The sequence below is a fragment of the Haliotis cracherodii genome, unplaced genomic scaffold (genome assembly GCF_022045235.1).
Source record: "Haliotis cracherodii isolate W230 unplaced genomic scaffold, xgHalCrac1.p SCAF_1, whole genome shotgun sequence".
In the NCBI taxonomy this organism is placed as follows: Eukaryota; Metazoa; Mollusca; class Gastropoda; order Lepetellida; family Haliotidae; genus Haliotis; species Haliotis cracherodii.
Window position 1 is genome coordinate 80,243,204 of NW_027266264.1, and position 21,544 is coordinate 80,264,747.

Consider the following 21,544-nt stretch of genomic DNA (forward strand, 5'->3'; position numbering starts at 1 on the left):
AATCTTTTCATGTTTTTAATCAAGGTGCTCACATGATTTGATGCACTTCGGGAAGTAAGATCCGTTTTATCACAATACAGATCTTGATTATCGATCAGATCGTCTTGACTGGGCGCCGCCAATTTGTTTGAAGCAAATGCAAGTGAAACGAGGGGTGGAATCTGATTGGTCCATAGGAGAGGCATAGACATGATAGAAGGGACATAACTCCGAATAGCCACTGGTGGCGCTATGATCGAGACCAGGAATTCCAGTCTAGTTCGGCAAGGGTGGAAACTGGACTTTTAAAGTCAGTCAACTCTCTTGCCTCAGGAAGATGGATAATGTAAAACTAAGTACTAAAGCCTCTTCCCCTTCATTGGTCTTGTTATCAGTGAAATGCAAGTTACCTTATATCAACATGAACTGGGCAATTTTTAATTCCCATTCGGGAATTTTTACTGATATTTGCTGCAGACTTGGGGCCAAATATTGGCCTTTGAGCAGGTTCCAGATAAACCTCTAAACCATGTCACTTCTACATCACTGTACAGCACAGGCTGATAGGCCTTCACACTGAAACGACAACATTTGTTGTGGGTGTACAGTGAAATTGGTCAAATCAAATTGTGACTAGTCCGATATCTGTCAATACTGGAACAATTTACAGCCCTGAATATACTCCATTCATTCATAATGAAGTAAATCTTGATTCTGGACCAAAATTGTTGGACAAACGACCCAATTAATCATGATTGACTCTTTTCACGCATCTCACTCATGCATCCTTCAGCTGTTCTCATTAATAAATTGCTGTATTTTATAAGCATTGCACAAACAAAATTATGCTTGACCGGAACTCTATCCTTTGAATGTGACTTGTTTGGTATTTCTTGCAACTGATTACAAATTTTATCAAAAGATGGTAAGCATGGTATGGATACTAGTACAGGGATGAGAATGGTTTTCATGAAAAAGACCCGACAGTTTACCGGGATCCCGGGGACTTATATGTGACCCGCCTGGAGAAAAGGGTCCTTATCATGCTTATGAGTGCTAGGTAGTGCTGGGACGAGTCCAAGTTCACTACCCAGGTACCCATCGCCCCATTACCCAACCCTACCCGGGTACCCGCTGCAGGCATCAAGAGATAGGTACAAACGGTCCGATTGGGAAAAGTTTGACTGTAGCTCTGGTAAAACATGTTTAGATACATTTATGAAATGATCTGGTGCATACACTGAAGTTGACTGAAGTGTTATTTTTATTCAAACATATAAAAGCCAGAAGGAATGGGCTTAGTAGTCAGGATGAACTGCGAACATTAGTGACTTGTAGAGTTTTAGTTGCGTACTCAGTACCCACACGACCCGAGTAACCGAGTGTCGAGTTACCTGTCCCAGCCTAGTGCTAGGATACAATTGTGGTGTGACGTCATAAAGAAAGACATTTCACGTCAACTTACTTCCTTCAAAATCGCCATGTATGAGAACTGTACAAAAATATATCTAATTTTTCTCGTGATAGTTCACAATGTAATAAAAAAAATATTTCAAAACATTTCAGCATACATGTCTACTTTCAGTTAATCAGTTATTATTATTTCAAGACTGAAAATGGGATTTTGCAGAAGTTTATATGTTTGATGCCATGTATTTCTGCAATACATATGAATTGTGACTTGTGAATTGTATTTTTAAGTTTCCAAAATACTGTAGTTTAAAAATATAATAAGAAGTCAAAATGGGAATTTACACCCATAAGGTCCCAAATTTCAAGGTGGGTCACATATATGATCTCTGTGTATATTTGGTAACGGCATGTATATCAAAATCTGCAGAATTCCACAGATCCATGAAAAATTCCTATTCTTGCTAGAAATTTGTTCCATTTAAAAATTAAACATCATAGATACAGACAACAAACTTTAGTGACATTCTAACAAATAAATGTTATACATGTGTCTCTTACTTTTGTTACTACTGTGATAGCAAGGGAAGTAACTGCTGTAACAGTGTTCCCATGTACCAGTAATTACCAGTTTTTCACCGGTAAAATAATTAGGCTTGGATCTGTAATTCATGTGACTGCCAGTCCCTGTGGACTGGCAAATAGGGTACCTTATTAATCTTTGTTGTTAAACAAAACAATATTCAAAGAAATATATTTTTTAAATAAAGTCAGCTTGTCTGCTACCATCAGGGTTTTCCCTTGTCTATTTTTAGTGCAAAGAAATAACATTTCGCTTTCAATACATATTTGTAGTAATAGCATCTCAAAATATTCATAGAAAGAGAGAAAATTGTGACTGAACTTTGTGTAAATGATGTGTAGATCTAACAAAGTTACTCCTTCAGAGATGACGTCATTGCACTAAACATGAGGTTGAAAGAATTAAAACCAGGTAATTTTCCTATATTTTTTTTATTTTATGCCAGTTGGAAAAAACAAATTAGGGGGGACATTGTGTTATAATCTCACTATCCAAATCTCTGTTTATTCTGAACTCACCTATCAAGTCTGATTTTGACAAATCCCACTGAATACATGTTTTCCACTAATAAGTGCATATCTTCAATCAGATTTTCAAGACATTCTTTGCGTATCCAGCAAGTACATTGTAACCTGGACTCACTCTCTACCATAGCTTCATCTGGGAAGTGACACCACCCTCCTCATCCCTTCATCTCTCTTATCAGTAACTTCCCACACAATTACGATGTTGTCTCGAGTCTATACACACCATTCAAATCAAACGCGGAATAAATAATACCTTTCATCAGCATTAACTGGTCAACAATGTGTTAATTAAATATTAGAGTGGGACTGCCTGCTGCCCTTGTCCAGCGTAGCTAGACATTGTAATCAGGTAACATGGTAGCCTGCCATTCAACATTAAGTCAAATGTACATAACCATATTACTTTAAAATATGTGTGATCATGGTAGATTTCTTAATTTTATAGGAGATTACAAATGATTTAACCACAAAATAATGTGAAGGCATCATATAAGAGGTCCTATAGGCCTTTAGTACCATGCAGAACTCGCATTGGCCCTTTGTAAATATTTTCAAAATTGGAATCAAACTTCATGTATATTATCAGCTGCTAATAGTTTACATTTCATGTTTTCTACAATAGTATATGCTTCCCACGAAATGACGGAAAATATTGAAAAGCATCAGGCACGGGATGTTTTGACTTTTATATTTTGACAGTTAAGAATGAAGTCTGACAGTCAGCTCCAGACAGATCGAGTCAGTGTGATGAAATCTGTATGTGATATCAAGGATGGGTGAAGTCCTTATCTCGCATCTACCAATCTCACATATTCATATTCAGGGGCATATGCCTAAATACATTCGAAAAATAACACTTACACAAAACTTGCGAAGAAATAAAAGTAAATTGCAGCGGGTACCTGTCAAGTCAAAGGTAGGTAACTCTAATGTTACAATCCAAGGGATGTAATGCTTGTTACTTCCGGTTTACCTGTAATGATTCGGAGGTGACAAAACAATCGAATATTTCGATTTAGGAGGAATTACACACATAAATAACAGGTAATGATTGTTCGAGAACGCAATAAAGATCCAGATGGTGTTATGTTAGTGAATTAAAATATTGCTCAACAATTTTGCTGAAAGAACTGTCCAATCTTCGTCTAAAGTAAATCTCTCGACTGAGTCGATTACAGCTGATCTGCCGTCTTTTGTCACATGATTCTCTATTGCTGATTTATAATCACACGTAACAATTTTGCCGAAACAATTCAATTTGTGTTTTAGATCTCGTTTTTTTAAACAAACGGACAATTGAAATATGAATTGACACTCAAGGCTTCGATGTGTCCCGTGAAAGATACTTTTAGGCTGAAAGGGCTGTAAGTGAATTCGTCACCTCACTAGGCACTAATTCGTAGCCATGGAGAATTCGTAGACACTCCGAACACTTAGACACAATTCACGGTGAAGTAGCAGACAATACAAATAAAATTGGGTTACAATCAAATATTGATTTATTTCTTATGCGTGAATTAAAATGTGGCAGTTATGGGGATAATTATCATTGTTTTAGCACTTAGGCATGCGTGCACCAATGACATCTTGGAGAACGGCTTAGAGACAAAGGATGCTTCAATATACTCTCTGGATTGTTGATTTATGAAAGTATTTACAAAGGATAGTGCAAAAGAAATACTAATATTTACCATATTTTGTTTTATTTAACACTTTAATCACAAAAGAAAATGCAAAAGGAAAATGTGAGTTTCATTCATGAAATAGTGCAACCAATCATATGCCTTCTTAAAAACAACAACTATTGAGGTAAATGAAAGACACTGCAATATTCCGCTATATTTAAGTATTAATAATAATATTCAGAGTATTAATCATCATCATATCAATTCCAATATAATAAATTCTGTTTTCCATTTTACTACGGGTTTGTCTATACGTTCACTGTAAATTGTGTCTATGAGTTGGTGGTGTCTATGAATCCACTATAAAGTAGCCTAGATAGTAAAATGAAATTTGTTGAAGTAGGTCTAGTATTGAATTAAATTTTACTGACCATGTTAACGTTTCTGATGAATTTTGGCAAATTTGTGCCCAACAAATAAAAGTCAGAAGGAATGAAAGCACAGTCAGAAAGAAATATGGACATTTGTGACTTTCTGTAATGAGTTTTATTGTTATTGTCATTAAACAGTTTATCACGTGACTAACTACGGGTCCAGGTAGTCAGGACCCACCCGATCAGAGTACCCGAGTTAACCGTGGCAGCCCTAATCACAAGACAAATGATTACCATGATTACAGTCAGTCGGGCAGTAACAACAGGCAATACAGTTCCATCTGAAACTTATTGGGTTTTTACTGCTTCAACATGTTCAATGAGCGTTAGAAAAATAACTACTTAGGTTTACCCTTTGGCTATGCATTATGTGATAAGTGGTTTTCTTAGAGCTGTGGCACTGATGCAATGAGAACAGTGAAATTAACAGGTTAGAAGATTTTTTACTTGCCATTCAAACTGTAACCTTTAAAACATGTACGATTCCCTACAAGTTGAACCATTTTCTTATATTACAATGTGATTACAGATCCACCAAATTTCTTTTTTCCTGATTTAAAAAAAATCATGAAAACACAAAATTTCTTTTTATGTAAGTCTACGATCATAAACTTGTAAATGTAGAACAAAGGAAGTTGCTTTTTGGGTCCAAAACATTGTTGAGCCTTATAGATGATTAGCGGGTTATCCAAATTGGAGTCGTAGGGGTTAGATGACCCTTGACAAAACAGTATACATGCTCTGCCTACCAAACATGATCTAGGCTGCACGTTTCAGAGTTTAAAAAAGGATTAGAATAATAGTAAATGTAAAAAAAGATTTATTGAGTGTTAAGCGCTTTAAAAAGAAACACATTGTATCCCTTCAGTGAATTAAGGTGAATGAACAGGTATAACAAACTTGGTCAATAAAAGTATGAAATTTGATATAAAACATCACTAGACATGATGATTTACCTTTTAAGTTGTATTTCCAGCTCTCCAAGGCATTGTTTTATATGCAGAGAGTAAGATTACTGTGTGTATTTTCTCGTAAACTAAGCCAGAAATAGCAATCAGCAGTGCATACATTTCTCTCAATCTACCAGGGATTCAATTAAAAAGTACACAACTTCAAAGAATTTTGATGCAATGTTCGGAAAAAATTGAATCTGAAATTATTATTTTATTAGGAATAATATATTCCAATATCATGTTACCTTAGTTGTAGCTTTCACTATATACTAGTATATATAAAATGATAAGAACCATAAGCATAGCACTTGGCACAGGTGATTGCTATGTCTGGATATATTTAGGTATGGAACAATTTGACCAGTCACTGAGGGACTTCCCGCACTACATGTATTTTGACTTTGAAAATGTTATGTTGACATTTAATACGATATCATGTTCATGTGTCAGTATAGCATGCTTGGAGCTTTGTACATGTTGTAGAGGAATTCTTCATGTTGACTGTTCATCCTGGTTGGTCATAGGAAGGATAGTGACCGAACATATCCTTGTATTGATGTTTCTGTGTTGCAGAGTCTAGTTGCCGTCAGGATGCCCTCCACAAAGAGAACTGTCCTTGTCACAGGTTGGCATCACTTGTGCTATCACTAGAATTAGAATTTCTTACAAATAAATTGACATGATTCAGATACCATGTGATATTTTATCTTTTTTTCTTTTTTTTTAATTTTCAATATAATACGATGTGAAAATAATGTTTTCTGCAAACTAAGATTTTATTGATCTTAATCGGTTTAGCAGGTAATAATCATGATGATTGTACAGTAGAACACGGATATAATGAACTCGGATATAGCAAACAAATTGATACAACGAACTGTTGAAACAATCACGATTTATCTCCTATATAATATCATACAAAATTTACGTATGTAACGAACTCTCTACAGGGAACTAATGGATACAGCGAACTGATATCTGATCACCGACAAACCCATCTACCACTAATTAGTGACGTGTATAGCAAACTGAGAAATCTCACTCAGTGTCAAGTGTCACTGACAATTGGCTGTACGCAATCAACGGCGAATCAACACAATGGCAGTAAATCAATGCAATCAGCGGTGACGGATCAACCTTTTTAAATTTGCATTGTGTTAATCTTACCTGTACATATAATCTTATCTGTAAAACAAACATTAAAGCCAAAACACCAAAGCTGACGAACATGCAGTGAAATTAGCATTAGGCCTGAAGATTTCAGTGTAACACTGCAATTACGTGTATTGTGTTTTGTCTTATCCAAGATGGCGGACGTTTCCGAGTGAAAACGTGTATAACGAACAACAGATATAACGAACTGATTTCTCTGGTCCCTTGTAGTTCGTTATATCCGTGTTCTACTGTATTTCAATATCATAAGATGGGAAAATTACTTTTTCTGCAAGCTAAAGTTTTAGTGATCTAACTCAGTCTAGCAGGACATTATGCTCCATAGGTCATTGTAGACAAAGACAGTTTGGACCTACACCATGAACACTGACTTGTGTACTTGACCATGTTGACAACAAATTCTAGCATCTCCATATTTTGTTCACTCACACGCATCAAGTGAGTGAGTCTCCCATCAAGCAACTGTTTCAAGCGAGATAGACATGATGGCTAATTTATTGTATGTCAACACTCAAAGGTAGATCATTCAATGTGTCCCACTGTTGGCACTTCTCCAGGCCCAAAGGTTGAGATTGGCCATTGCTTATATTGAACTCAGCTTGGCGCACGTTACAAAGAGTTCTTGAGATCTTACGTATTTTATGTCCAAATTTGGCACGAAAACACACTTAGATTATATATGACCTTTGTTTATTGAGTTGATCATGAATACATGACAAGTTTTATAACCTTTGGGGTGCGGTCGGGTAGCCTAGTGGTTAAAGCATTTGCTCGTCACGCCGAAGACCCGGGTTCGATTCCCGACATGGGTACAATGTGTGAAGCCCATTTCTGGTGTCCCCCTGTGATATTGCTGGAATATTGCTAAAAGCGGCGTCAAAACCAAACTCACTCACTATAACTTTGGGAGCAGAGCTTGGGGTTGACCTCTGTAAAAAACAAATCCTGCGGCTCTGAGTAATATGGGTCCTATATTAGGGAAACCCTCACAAACATGTCAAAAAGTAATGTGACTGCATGAATCTGAATGTCTGCCTCTGATTGTCCAGGGTTTGGGCCGTTTGGCTGCCACAAGGTGAATGCCAGTTGGGTAGCGGTACAGGAGTTGGAGAAGTTGGGACTGGGCGACGATGTCGACCTGGTCACCCAGAAGCTGGCAGTGGAGTATGACACCGTCACCAACACCATCCCCACCATGTGGCAAACGCACAAGCCAGTGGTAAGATGATGTCCGTGCACCGTCCACAGGAATATAGGATTTTGTCCTGCTTGTGAAAGGTGGAATTAGAGTTGGTTGCTAGGCAACAGGTTTGAGGTATTCGGTAAGTATATACTCACCACCATAGAAACGCGAATACCATACATGTTGGTTAATATATGACGAAATACTGATATTCAAGAGAAATTTGATGGGTTCGATTCACAAACAAACATTGTCATGTTGCGCGATCCAATGCTCATGAAAGCTTCACATGTGACGTCATAGATCCATGTCTTGAGATTCACCATTTGCCTCATGCAGGATTAGCATGTAAAGTTTGGAAATCACGCGCAGCATATCGTGATGAAAATAAAGACACTCTGTGGTAACGCTTGACTGATAGTTAGTTTTGTCATGAATTAGTACACGTTGGAAACATCTCTTCTTAAGGTAAATACTTCTCTATATGGTTCTACGGTTAGCATTTCTTTTGGCGGTGAGTATATATGATGGAATGTTTTGTGTATTAAACATGGTGAAGACTGATTCCATATCTTGAGATTAATGTGATTATGTGTACATGCTGCGTCAGTCCTGGGATTTGAAGCTTTCAATATTTTTAACCCCATATTTTTTATCCTCATAACAGGATTAACCCTTTTGGTGCCAAGGGACCATATCAGGGACCATATATGGTCCCTCACTATTCACATCCACTTACTGACTTACATACATGGTCCCCTGAAATTCCTCTTTTCAACTGCGAAATAGATGTCAAGCACTGAATGAGCAATAGCAAAATTATGACCATCATCACCCTAATCATCTCAGCTTTAACATCGTGTAACCCATAATTTATACAGTGCTACGTATTGTGAAATGTTGTTTTTCCACAGGCATACTACACACTGTTGTATTGCTGGGAGTACATGACAAAGCTTAATGCATTTTTTCTAAACGCTAGTGTAGCAGGGCGTGGAGTCATCCCACAGATGACATCCTTACCTTGTCAGCTTGCTGACGGGGTTAACCTCGTTTAAATGAGTAGCTTAGCTGTATTCATGGATGATCATGTCAGCTACTATTAGTTTGAAACTAATTTTTATTTGTATAATTTAAATATACACTTTAAAAAATCAGCATGATTATATGCATTTTCTAAAAGTGAAGGCATAAATTTCCAAAACTGTATCTGTCATAGACTTGCTTAAGTCTCTAAGGCAATAAGCATTAGTTTAAATCACTAGTTCTAGATTATGTAAATAATAAGAACAAGTTGTCCCTATAAGAAACTAGTGTCCTTAGACTGTCCACATATGTAGACTTGCCTTTTAGGATAGAATTACTACACATCCATGGACATTTCTTTCAGTACAGCCTTGCAGCAAGACTATAACTGTCACTGCATGGATATTGTGATGTTCCTGTGTTTGTCTGCAGCTCGTGGTGCACGTAGGGGTCTCCGGCATCGCAACAGAGTTGACCTTGGAGCAGCAGGCCCACAACGACGGCTACGACAAGCAGGACAACAATGGCACCTGCCCTACAACTCGTTGCTGTGTGGATGGTGCTGACAACTGCATCGTGTCAGAGATCGACATGCAGTATGTATGTCAGGAGGTCAACAATGCAGGGATCAAGGTCAAGGCAGTTGTGTCACATGATGCCGGAAGGTAAAGATACGGTTCCCTGACTTGTCTGATAATTAGCTGAGAATGAAAGTGATCAACTTTTATACCATACACTGCATTGGGCAACAGAAGTTTGAATTATGGAGGTGTTTGGGCTCACTTTAACGCTCATCCTTCATCGGTGTGAGCTTATTGTGGGCCCTTGTTCATGCAGTAGCACCGAACTAAACATATCTTCTCCTAACATATAATACAGGGTAGAATAGGTCTTCAGCAAGCCATACTTGCCGTAAAAGGTGACTTTGCTTGTCGTAAGAGACGACTAACGGGATCGGGTGGTCAGACTCGCTGTCTTTGTCGATGCATGTCATCGTATCCCAATTGTGTGGATCGATGCTCATGATGTCAATCACAGGATTGTTTGATCCAGACTCGATTATTTACAGAGCGCCCACATATAGCTGGAATATTGCTGAGTGTGGTGTTAAATAACAATTATACAAACAAATATAATATTTGATCATTACAATTTGATAAATAACTTACCACTAAACGATCCAGCATAAAATAAAAAAAACTGTGTGAAAAAAAAAATGCCAAGCTACCAAAAGTTTTTATTGTTTTTTTTAGCTACACATGGTAATTCATTGACAATGGTTTTTTAAAATAAATTTCACAAAAAAAAAAGTATGGCCTACGTCGTTTGGAAAAGGCAATAATTTGATATGGTGAATTAATCTTTCTAAAAATCTCCTTTCAGATATCTATGCGACTTCTCTTTTTTCACATCTCTACACATTGATCGTTGCCGCGCTGCCTTTGTCCATGTGCCTCCCCTCAACACTCCGTACACTGCTCCCGAGTTGGCAGAGGGCCTGCGATGTGCCCTGCTCTCCATGCTCAAGCAGGTGTCTTGACTACACGCCAGATGTAGAATGCATCGCCACTTCTAAGAATCCCATTCACTTTGATCAAGCATAATTCCGAAGATAATGCAATAATTGAAATGCTCACCACAAACTCTGTCACCACCAATCATCCACCAATCAAACTGCACATTTGCACCTGATGGAAGTAGCTGTCTGTTTGTAGAGGTCGTATGTGAAAGGTCGTGGGTCAAGAACAAAAGTTCAATGTCACATCTTGTTTTGATGTCTGTTGTGAATCAGGAAACAGTTTTTGCACAGTTGCCATGGTAACTATGATCCTGAAGTGTTTCCAAACTGATTTTACTACAATATTCAGATTTGTGTTTCAGTTGAGCTATGACTGATATTTGTCAATGTATATTTTTACCAAACCATCTTAATATCGATGAACATTGGTGACTGTGACGTAAAACTACAGTTTGCCTCCTCTCAGTGCACTTGTTTTCTTGGCGAAAGATAGAAATCTTGAAATTAAATATATATCGAGACACAAACTAAAAGATATTTCGGAAGCATATTTTCACATCACCTTTGGCTGTTGAAAATTGATAGACTGATTATTATGACAAAAACTAAATGAATCTTGCTATTTACAATTATGAATATTATATGTTTGATGCAAAAGCAGCACTGAATTCCAATAAGACTGAAATTATCAGATGTCTGATGTGGGGAAATGGACATGCATTTATATTGTTTTGTTTCTCTGTTTCTTACTTCGAACTTGGTCTTGTGTGATATCAAGTACTTCTTCTATTCTGATTACACATTTGCAGTGTTTCCCGATTGTGGGTTGCGTTCATTTGGCACTGAGATTGATTCAGTTTGTTTCATCTGTGAGGAGTGTTGTGACATGTGACTGTATGATATGTGTGTCACGTGACAATTTGTATGACGTATGTGTGTCACGTGACAATGATGTCGATCCCGTTGTCATGTGACAGTGTGTTTGACATGTGTCTCACATGACAACGATGTTAATAGCTGGGTCATGTGACAATGTGTTTGGCGTATATGTCATATGACAACAATGTCAATATCTGGGTCATGTGACAATGTGTATGATGTATATGTCATATGACAACAATGTAAATAGCTGGGTCATGTGACAATGTATATGACCTATATGTCATATGACAACAATGTCAATATCTGGGTCATGTGACAATGTGTATGATGTATATGTCATATGACAACAATGTCAGTTGCTGGGTCATGTGACAATGTGTTTGATGTATATGTCATGTGACAACAATGTCAATAGCTGGGTCATGTGACAATGTATATGACGTATATGTCATATGACAACAATGTCAGTTGCTGGGTCATGTGACAATGTGTTTGACGTGTCACATGACAACAATGTTTATATTTGGGTCATGTGACAGTGTGTATGGCATGTATCACATGTCAACTATGTAGCTGGGTCTTGTAACCATGGTAACAGACATCACTTGTAGATGTATTTATGCATGTACAACCTACCAAAGGATATTCAGTTTGCCAAGACAATTATGAAATGATTTTATGAAATGATATAAACAGCAAGTTGATAGTAGATGCCATCACTGATATTGAGTCACGAAGATAAGTTCTTTACTAAACAGTTTATGCATTCTAAATGTTTTAAGTAATTCTTTATGTTTATTTACTGTGCAAAGTGGTCCTAGTCTCTGTGAATATACATATTGTCATCATAATTATTATATACAAGAAATAGTAATGGATCTTTACAAGAATTACTAGTTCGTTGTTTGCATGATTTTTGTAGGATGCAAGATCAGATAGACATTGTACAAAGGGCACTCCCAGCAGAGTTGTTTGTTAAAAAGAGATTCCTCAGAATAGAAAATCGGTATGTGTTAACTTCTACTCCAAGAATTCTTCTTCATCCAGATATTGATTTGGTAAATTAATTTTTAGTTATATTGCATTTTTGTAAATATTGTTTTACTCTTACTGTTTTTTTCTAGGTAGGTGAAAGTATACCTAATTTTAAACAAAGTTCATTTTAATCCAGCAATTTTGTATGTATTTTGAGATGATGCCACATCACAAAGACAAGACAATTGTGGGTGTCTAAGTTGCATCATTTATGAAGTTTTAACAAGGTGAATAAGTTGCCTCATTAATGATGCTTCTACAAGGGCTGGGACGGGTAACTCGGGTACTCGGGTCGGGTGGGTCCTGAGTAGGACCCGGGTACCCACAGGACTTCCCGGACCCGTGGTTAGTCACGTGATGTATTGTTTAATGACAAAAACTTATTGTAGCTCAGTGGTTACACTACAAGTCGCTAATGTTCACATTTCTTTCTGATGATGCACACATTTCTTTGACTTGTATATGTTTGAGTAAAGATAAAGCTTCAGTCAACTTCAGTGAACGCATTACCTGATTGTATCTAAAAAGTTTTAGCCGGGGCTGCGGTAATACAATTACCAATCAGACATTTTGTTCCCTACTCTAGAGATGTGCAGTGGGTACCCGGGTAGGGTCGGGCAATAGGGGGTTGGGTACCCGGGTAGTAAATTTGGAGTCGTCCCAGCCCTAGCTTCGACTACAGGTACATGCAGACGATGCAGTGTCCTTCTTCCTGTGTTACAGTGCATGGTCACCTGGTGTCGGCCCTCGGTGGTTCAAGAAGGAAATGTTTTAAGTGTGTGTGCACTTTGAGAGTAATTCTTGTGGAGTGTTGATATTGTGATATTTCCTGAAAAGGATTTCTTTGAATCAAACTTTTTTAGGAGTTGATGTCAGACGAGGAACTTGCTGTCAGAGTTATGTCCCTTTGAACATTATATCCTTTTTATATACCGTATTCGACGTAATAAGCACCTACTGCGATATTTGCTAATATATTGGCTTGTGAACAATCCCAATTAGCACCCTTTCCGATTGATCTATGTTCACAATACTTATTTATTCGTGTATAATACGTGTGTTATATGCATCCTTAATAATGGGAAATAAAATTCTTGAAAAATATATCTGTCGTATATAAACATTTCAGGCTGTCAGCATAAACCACGAATTTTACGATCTTTCAACTCTGTTTTTTTTCACCAAAATAATATTCTTATAAGAGCCCCCTATTTCTAATTTTGAGAGCAGCCAGGGCACTTATTATGTTGAATACGGTAATATAAAAATTTAATTTTTTAATTTGATGTTTGAAACATTTTAGATATGATTAATTCATAGCGTTTTTTTTTATATCTTTTAGGTATGTAGAGAAAGCAACAAAACAGAAGGCATCAAATCTGTTTTTTGTTGTCTTAAATTCTAAATGTGTGGTACCTTGTGGGGTTTTGTCAAATGTACATTTTATGTCATACCTGTAAATGGATAAGGGTTATGTTCTGATCTTCAGGTGTAACTTAAAACATGTCACAGATTTCTTCACACATGTGATGCCTGTGGTTTCTTGTATCTTAAACATGGCATTCAACATGTTCAAAAACCTAAGTTATTTCTTTGTTATGTTGTACCTAGAATCATTTTTACTTTCATTTGTATGTTTTTTTATGTCAGATCCATACAGTATTTAACTGGGATTTTATACAGAAATGTCACACATTGTACAATGAATCTGTAACTATGGTAACATGGGATCTATATTCCTTTACCATCAGTGAGTAAATGTTAAGCTGTTTTAGCTCTTGTTTCTGTTTTAACTGTGTCTAAACCATTGTTTCATTTTGGCCTGAAAAATGAGTGGCGGTGTATTTTCCTCAAGACAAGCAAAGGAATCCCTTGATCAATACAAGAGTTCAGATCTGGCACAGGGAAACCATGGCACTTCCGTTTACTGAATGTGTTTGGCCATTTTTGATTCTTTTTGTCATAAGAGAAACAATTTTTGTAGTCAGCAGCTCTGGCTAAAGGGAGACAATTCTAGTAGTCAGCAGCTCTCAAGCTCCTCACAGCAATAGCCCTGTCGTGGAGCTTTCTATACTATCACTGCCACCAGTCAAAACTCCCCACTGTGATAGGTGGCCCCAACAATGCTTGGAGTTGAACTCGCAACCGAATGACCGTTATGTTTACAAACAAATGACACCTGTCGTGACACCGAATACACTTACCGCTGATAAATTACTGTTCTTTGCTTGTCAATTTGAATTTCTATTTCATTAAAACTATCATCTTTTATTGATATAGTAAGAATGTAAGGGAGAAGTTGGTTGATTTTCCATTAGTCTGCAATCTCCAACCAATCTGATTATACAAACAACAAAGTAAATTCATCTGGAAAACATGGTCAGTCGTAAACCTTTTCAAAATGAAATATGATGGCATTCCCAAATACATAACCAAAAGTAGAAACGTTACTACATTTGGGGTTAGAGGGCAAATTTCAAGATTCTTGTAATGGCCGCGCCCACACTGGTGGCAGCGATGTTACCGAGAGTGTAACAAAGGTGTCACGCGCTGGAAAGGAGCTTGCAGCAGCCAGGCGTTATGATAACAAACAAGTGATGACCATCATGGCGGTAAATACTCTTCCCCAGTTAAATTGTTTTGTATATTTGTCAGTTTGAATTTCTATTTCATGTCAACTATCATGCAATTTTTATAGTGAGAATGTAAGAGGGACGTAAGGTGCTTTTTACCTTAGTCTGCTATCTTGAACAATTAAACAAATGTAAATTCTTCTTGGAAATAGTAAGTCAGTCATAACCTTTTGTCAGTTCACTATAAAGATGTACACACAAATATTAATGTCTGTACATTTAGTGTTGGAGTGAAAATGTTTGGAGGATAACAAAGCTGTTATATGCCAGGAAGGAGTTTGAGCAACCGGGGCTGAAGGGAGAACTCTTACAGTTACTAACTCGTATGTTTACAAACAAGTGATGACTGTTGTGACTGACGATGCCCTTGTCTGGGATTCAGCTTGTATATGTCAGACTGAAGAGAGACAATTTTACAGTCGTCTCAAGTCAAAGTAACTTACTGTTGGGTGCAAAAACAGATTTTAATTTTCCAATTTTTATGTGTCATCTGTTGATTGAACAAAATACAGTGTGACATGCAGTTCTGTCATGATTCATTTGTTGGTGACCTCGTATTTCCTGCCCAGAAGTATATACTGTAAATCGTGAAATTAATGCGTCTCCAAAAAAATGCGACCACTGGACCCTAGACAAAAATGCGACTCAATATGAATGCGACACCCCCTCCTCTCAAGCATCAGTGGATTTCTATCTAAAGATGTCCTCAGTCAGGTTTAGAATCCTCATCTTAATCCAACCTTACATTAATCCAATCACACACCAAATAGCACCGCTTATTAGCGCTGAGTAAAGTACTTCCGCAAAAACAATACATGCGCGCTGGCTCGTGTCGGCCTTTGACACAGTCGCGAAGAACAAAGGGTGGCGTCTGTCTGGACTTGCAGGTGTGATCAGTGATGACATAAGTGAGTAGAACTCTTGTCTTGACCCCAGCAGTGACAATTCACAGGACGTAAATAGTGTTTAGATGACATTGTTTATATACTTTATATACAAGTGGTGCTCAATAAACAGTGGTGTGGGATACATCAGCATATGTCTAAGTTGGTATTTCTGCTATCCAAAATGTCTTATTGTTGATATAAATGTGATGTTTAAACATGCGAGCACAGACTACTTGCATTTTTCGAATTTAATTCATGCTCGCGTTAATTTCAAGATTTACAGTATTTGATCAGGTTTGAATTTTGTGAAACTATAATCAGAAAGTATTTCATGTAGTCGGAACCCTGCCCTAGAGAACTCAATATGTGGAAGATGTAAATGTGTTTATAAAAACCATTGTATGTACTACAACATGTTGTCTGTCGTACCTCAGGCTTAGTGAATGTGGTCATCAGGGGAACTATGCAGGAACTGTATACTGGTTATTTTATGCATAATATGAAAGGGGAAAATCCAGCAAAACAAAAGTTCCATTGCATCTTCCCCAGGCAAGGGAGGTAACTAACTGTAAAAGTCCAGTTTCCACCCTTGCTGAACCAGGCTGGAATTATGTTTTATTTTGGCTGGACTAACGGGTCTATGCCTACATAGTCCAATCAAAATCGCGTAACGAAATCGACATCCGCTCTGTCAACTGCCCTGCAGATTTTGGTCGATTGCAGGATTTGTAAACATGTGTACCACCAACTCGGCGTCAACAGATATTTTTTCCAACCTTTTCATGTTTTTAATCAAGGTGCTCATGTGATTTGATGCACTTCACAAAGTAAGAACCATTTTATTATGGTATAGATCTTGATTATCAATCAGATCATCTTGACCAGGTGCCGCCATTTTGTTTGAAGCCAATGCAAGTGATATGAGAGGTGAAATCTGATTGGTCAATAGGAAGGACTTAGAAGGGACATAACTCGTTAGAGCCAATGGTGGCACTACAATGAAGCCCAAAAGTCCAGCCAAGTTTGGCAAGGGTGGAAACTTGACCTTGACAGTCCATTATCTCCTGTGCCTGATGGTTCCACTGTTGTTGCCAAAGACTCCATCTCTAGGGCCAGTTGATGCATGGAGTGTATCACTGGTTAGAGACACAGTGTAACCTGAGACTGCTGATGGTTGTTGATGAGAAGATGGTACTTCATGAACATACGGGGGCATGGGTGGCCCAGTCGTCTAAGGCGCCGTGATTCGCTGTGCAGAGTTGCGTCCCTTGGGCACGCCAGAAACCTATGATTGTGGGTTCAAATCCCGGTTCTCCCTGATTATGTTTCTAGGTTTGTCAGCACCATACCCATGCTCGTGGGTCTGAGATCTGCATCACTTCAGGCTTTCCTCCCACATTAAGCTGACACGCCGCGATATAACTGGAATACTGTTAAAAGCGTCATTAAACCCAACTCACTCACTCACTCATGAACATACTATGACCTGAATATTCCCTGACTTCCAAGTACAGACCCTAAATCCATCATTTACTGTCCACTTCTCAAACTCCACAGAGTTAAACTGTCTCTTTTTGTCGAGTTATCTTACAATTTTGTACGATTTTACAATAATAATCACTGTACAGTGTTTGAAAGTCCTGACTTTAGGGCACCAGCATTAGCTGCACAGCTGAAGAGATGCACTTCTCATCATCGAAAATTAGATATTTCTAGTTCTACACTTTTTCAACATTTACTCACATTTGAAGTGATTATCCCGTGACGTGATTTTGATGTTAATGGTACATCTTAATTGATATTAATGTTACATGTTATTGATGTTAATGGTGCATGTTATTGATGTTAATGGTACATATTAACTGATGTCAATGAAGCATGTTAACTGACATTAATGCTATGTGTTAATTGATGTTAATGATACATGTTAATTGATGTTAATGAAGCATGTTGATTGTTGTTAACAATTGTTAATGGAACATGTTATTTGATGTTAACAATTGTTATGGAACATGTTAATTGATGTTAACAATTGTTATAGAACATGTTAATTGATGTCAATGGAACATTATGATTGATGTTAATAGTTCATGCACATTGGTGTTAACAGTACCTGTACACTGGTGTTAACAGTACCTATACATTGATGCTAACAGTACCTGTACATTGATGTTAACAGTACCTATACATTGATGCTAACAGTACCTGTACATTGGTGTTAACAGTACCTGTACATTGGTGTTAACAGTACCTGTACATTGATGTTAACAGTACCTGTACATTGGTGTTAACATGCTAGTTGATATCAGTGGAACATGTCAATTGATATTAAGGGTGCATGCTAATTGACTTCCATGGTATAAATGAATTGTTATTACCTTACATGTTAAGGGTACATGCTAATTTTTAGTGTAAGCATGTCCATTCATCTTTAGTCGTCTAAGGTGCTGCGATTCGCTGTGCAGAGTTGAGTCCCTTTGGCATGCCAGAAACCTATGATTGTGGGTTCGAATCCCGTTTCACCCTGATTATGTTTCTAGGTTTGTCAGCGCCATACCCATGCTCGTGGGTTTCACCGAAGTGGTAAACGTCTCAGATCAGCATCACTTCGGGCTTTCCTCCCACATAAAGCTGACATTCAAAGATATAACTGGAATACTGTTAAAAGCGGCATTAAACCAAACTCACTCACACACCCCATTCATCTTTAACACACATCTGAACAATACATATGAATAGATGTCACCTGTTTGTGTCAATGTTCTGCCTGTTTCTGTACAACCAGCTACAGCAACTTCTAGCCTAGGAAGATGATTTTATTGACATCTTGTAAACACTTGTAGTGAAACTGTAGAATCATTCTAATACCCTTCATATAAAGATTTACATGAAGGATATATTACTAGGATATTGCTTGGACTTCCTTAGGCCATCAGTGAATTATGAACCTTCATTTATTCTTGCTGCTTGCTTTATTATGTCACAGGGGCGGTCGGGTAGCCTAGTGGTTAAGGCGTTCACTCGTCACGCCGAAGACCCGGGTTCAATTCCCGACATGGGCACAATGTGTGAAGCCCATTTCTGGTGTCACCCGCCGTGATATTGCTAGAATATTGCTAAAAGCGGCGTAAAACCATACTCACTCACTCACTTTTATGTCACAATGGTCTCTCATCCCTTTCTTCATCTTTTACCACTAACAACAACAGTAACAGCAAATTTAAGGAAAGAGGTATTGTAAAATGAATTGCCTAGCGCCTTCCACCTTACCTTTGAAAAGATTGTGTTGAAAGTTTAGTTATCAATCATTTATTGTGTCTGTCTGAGTATTTTCAAAGTATCTGTTCATCAGTGTATGTCTATGAATAACTCCTCATAGGGCAGCTTCAAGGTCTCCTCACAGTCCCTGGATGATGGGGGTCTTGTCAAGAGATCCGGCAGTGGAACAAGAGATGGTGGGCAGTGGAACTAATTTTTCTGGTATCTTTTTATAGGGTTCAAAATACAAACTGAATAAACATGGTATTTTTTAGTTTCATTTAACTTCTGACAAGACTTTGAGCAACACCATCTTTACAGTGAATGTAGGACTTCCACTGCTCTTTGGAACATGGTTCTTTGTGATATTTAACACACAGTCGTTGCTATGTGGTAGCTTTAAGATGAGTGGACTAGGCACGTGTTAGAGACATGGGTCCTCCATCCAGGAGGGATGCCACTGTATTGTTATGCCCTAAGTTTAGTTTGTTGATAACGCCGCACTCAGCAATATTCCAGCTATGTGACGGCGGTCTGTAAATAATCGAGTCCGGACCGGACAATCCAGTGATTGACATTATGAGCATCGATCCATCCAATTAGGATACTATGACATGCATCAACCAAGTCAGCGAGTCTGACCACCCGATCCCATTAGTCACCTCCAACAGCAAGCATAGTCGTCTCTTCCGACAAGCATTGGTCACTGAAGTCCCATTCTAACCTGGATCTTCACGGGTTGTTACGCCCTAACGAAGTGTTCAGGATGTGGTTGACTATTCATCAGTGAGTAAAACAGTATGGATTTAGATAAGTAACTATTCACTGGAATTGTGTTCCTGCTGTGTGTCAGAATGTCAGTCTCTCACATGCTGAACTTTAACAAAGCATTTGCTTTTCTTTCTTGTAATTACTTTTTTCAAATCTTCCATTCCTATGTTTACAAAACTGTGAAACAAAGTTATTAGTTTGAGAACAGATGGGGTTTTTTCTTCCTGACAGAATTATTGTATTAATGAAACATTGATGAAAGACTAGTCTGAGTTAACAAAGTTGCACTTTCAACAAAATCTTGAACCCTTATCTGTAAGTTAGTTTTCTAAAGCCACAATTCAAGTTGGCATCCTGAGATTTACATTATTACATGATATTGTATTTCCAGGAATCATTACAAGACACTGGGTCTGTAGAACTCGCCATTTGGGTCGATGATGCTGATGTCATAGCAAAATATATATATCATTATGATCCAAACTGACAGGATGCACCTTATACTGAAAAATGTTTGACATGTACAAGATTGTACAAGATTGTACAAAGGTTTGAAACGTTAAACATATTCAAACATTACCTCAGCTACTAGCCAGGCTGTACTGCTTTGTTCAGAAAAGTTTCAGAAAATTAGATATTTTTGAGGCCACGAAGTAGCAAATATTCACTGTTGTGTAAATAGTAGGGAGTTGTGAGCCCCAATAGTCAGCTGGCATGACAACCATTCATCAATGCATGTGCAGGACACGTCACTCAGAAAAACAACCCTATTCTTCAGCATATTTCTCATTCTTGGTCGAGACATGTAACTTGCGTAGACAGTGTTGTTTCAGAGCCAGGAACTCGCCCTACAAAACCTACAAGACTCCCCTTCCTGCAGCAATCTGTTATTGACAATGTTATGGAGTGCACTTTTAGATCCATATGTCAATTTTTAAACATGTATATTTCTTGTCATGTGATCTTTCAATTAAATGTTTGTGTATTCAGACATTGGATTTGTTATTTATTTGTATCTGTCACAACTTGTCTTGGTGCAGTGGATGCAAAATAAACAATTTTATAAACTGTCCAGGGTTGTGTTTGTATATGGAGGTGGCCTCCATTGTTACAGCCGGCTGGGAGAAGATACCTTGATAGTAAAGAACCAGTTGGAAAATTAGACTGCCTTGGAAACTGCAGGTTAGCCAGATATACTACATGGTTGCCCTGAAAACTGCAGGTTAGCCAGATATACTGCATGGTTGTCCTGGAAACTGCAGGTTAGCCAGATATACTACATGGTTGTCCTGGAAACTGCAGGTTAGCCAGATATACTGCATGGTTGTCCTGGAAACTGCAGGTTAGCCAGATATACTGCATGGTTGTCCTGGAAACTGCAGGTTAGCCAGATATACTGCATGGTTGTCCTGGAAACTGCAGGTTAGCCAGATATACTGCATAGTTGTCCTGGAAACTGCAGGTTAGCCAGATATACTACATGGTTGTCCTGGAAACTGCAGGTTAGCCAGATATACTACATGGTTGTCCTGGAAACTGCAGGTTAGCCAGATATACTGCATGGTTGCCCTGTAAAAACTGCAGGTTAGCCAGATATACTGCATGGTTGTCCTGGAAACTGCAGGTTAGCCAGATATACTACATGGTTGTCCTGGAAACTGCAGGT

General features: G+C 38.0%; 1 protein-coding gene across 1 annotated transcript; it reads left to right on the forward strand.

Moving 5' to 3' along the window:
* The first annotated feature begins 3,470 nt into the window (after positions 1-3,470).
* LOC139442552 (pyroglutamyl-peptidase 1-like) lies at positions 3,471-11,764 on the forward strand. The gene is made up of 5 exons (XM_071223417.1): positions 3,471-3,543; positions 6,085-6,136; positions 7,734-7,903; positions 9,326-9,558; positions 10,277-11,764. Exons 2-5 carry the CDS (start codon positions 6,103-6,105, stop codon positions 10,431-10,433), a joined length of 594 nt encoding a protein of 197 aa, XP_071079518.1. The 5' UTR covers positions 3,471-3,543; positions 6,085-6,102; the 3' UTR covers positions 10,434-11,764.
* Positions 11,765-21,544: the final 9,780 nt, after the last annotated feature.

Bases quoted from the DNA above. Each gene is read 5' to 3' on its own strand.
- LOC139442552 (XM_071223417.1), top strand. From the start codon at position 6,103: ATGCCCTCCACAAAGAGAACTGTCCTTGTCACAG. The intron at 6,137-7,733 runs GTTGGCATCACT...CTGATTGTCCAG, and splicing joins GAGAACTGTCCTTGTCACAG to GGTTTGGGCCGTTTGGCTGC. The intron at 7,904-9,325 runs GTAAGATGATGT...GTTTGTCTGCAG, and splicing joins GGCAAACGCACAAGCCAGTG to CTCGTGGTGCACGTAGGGGT.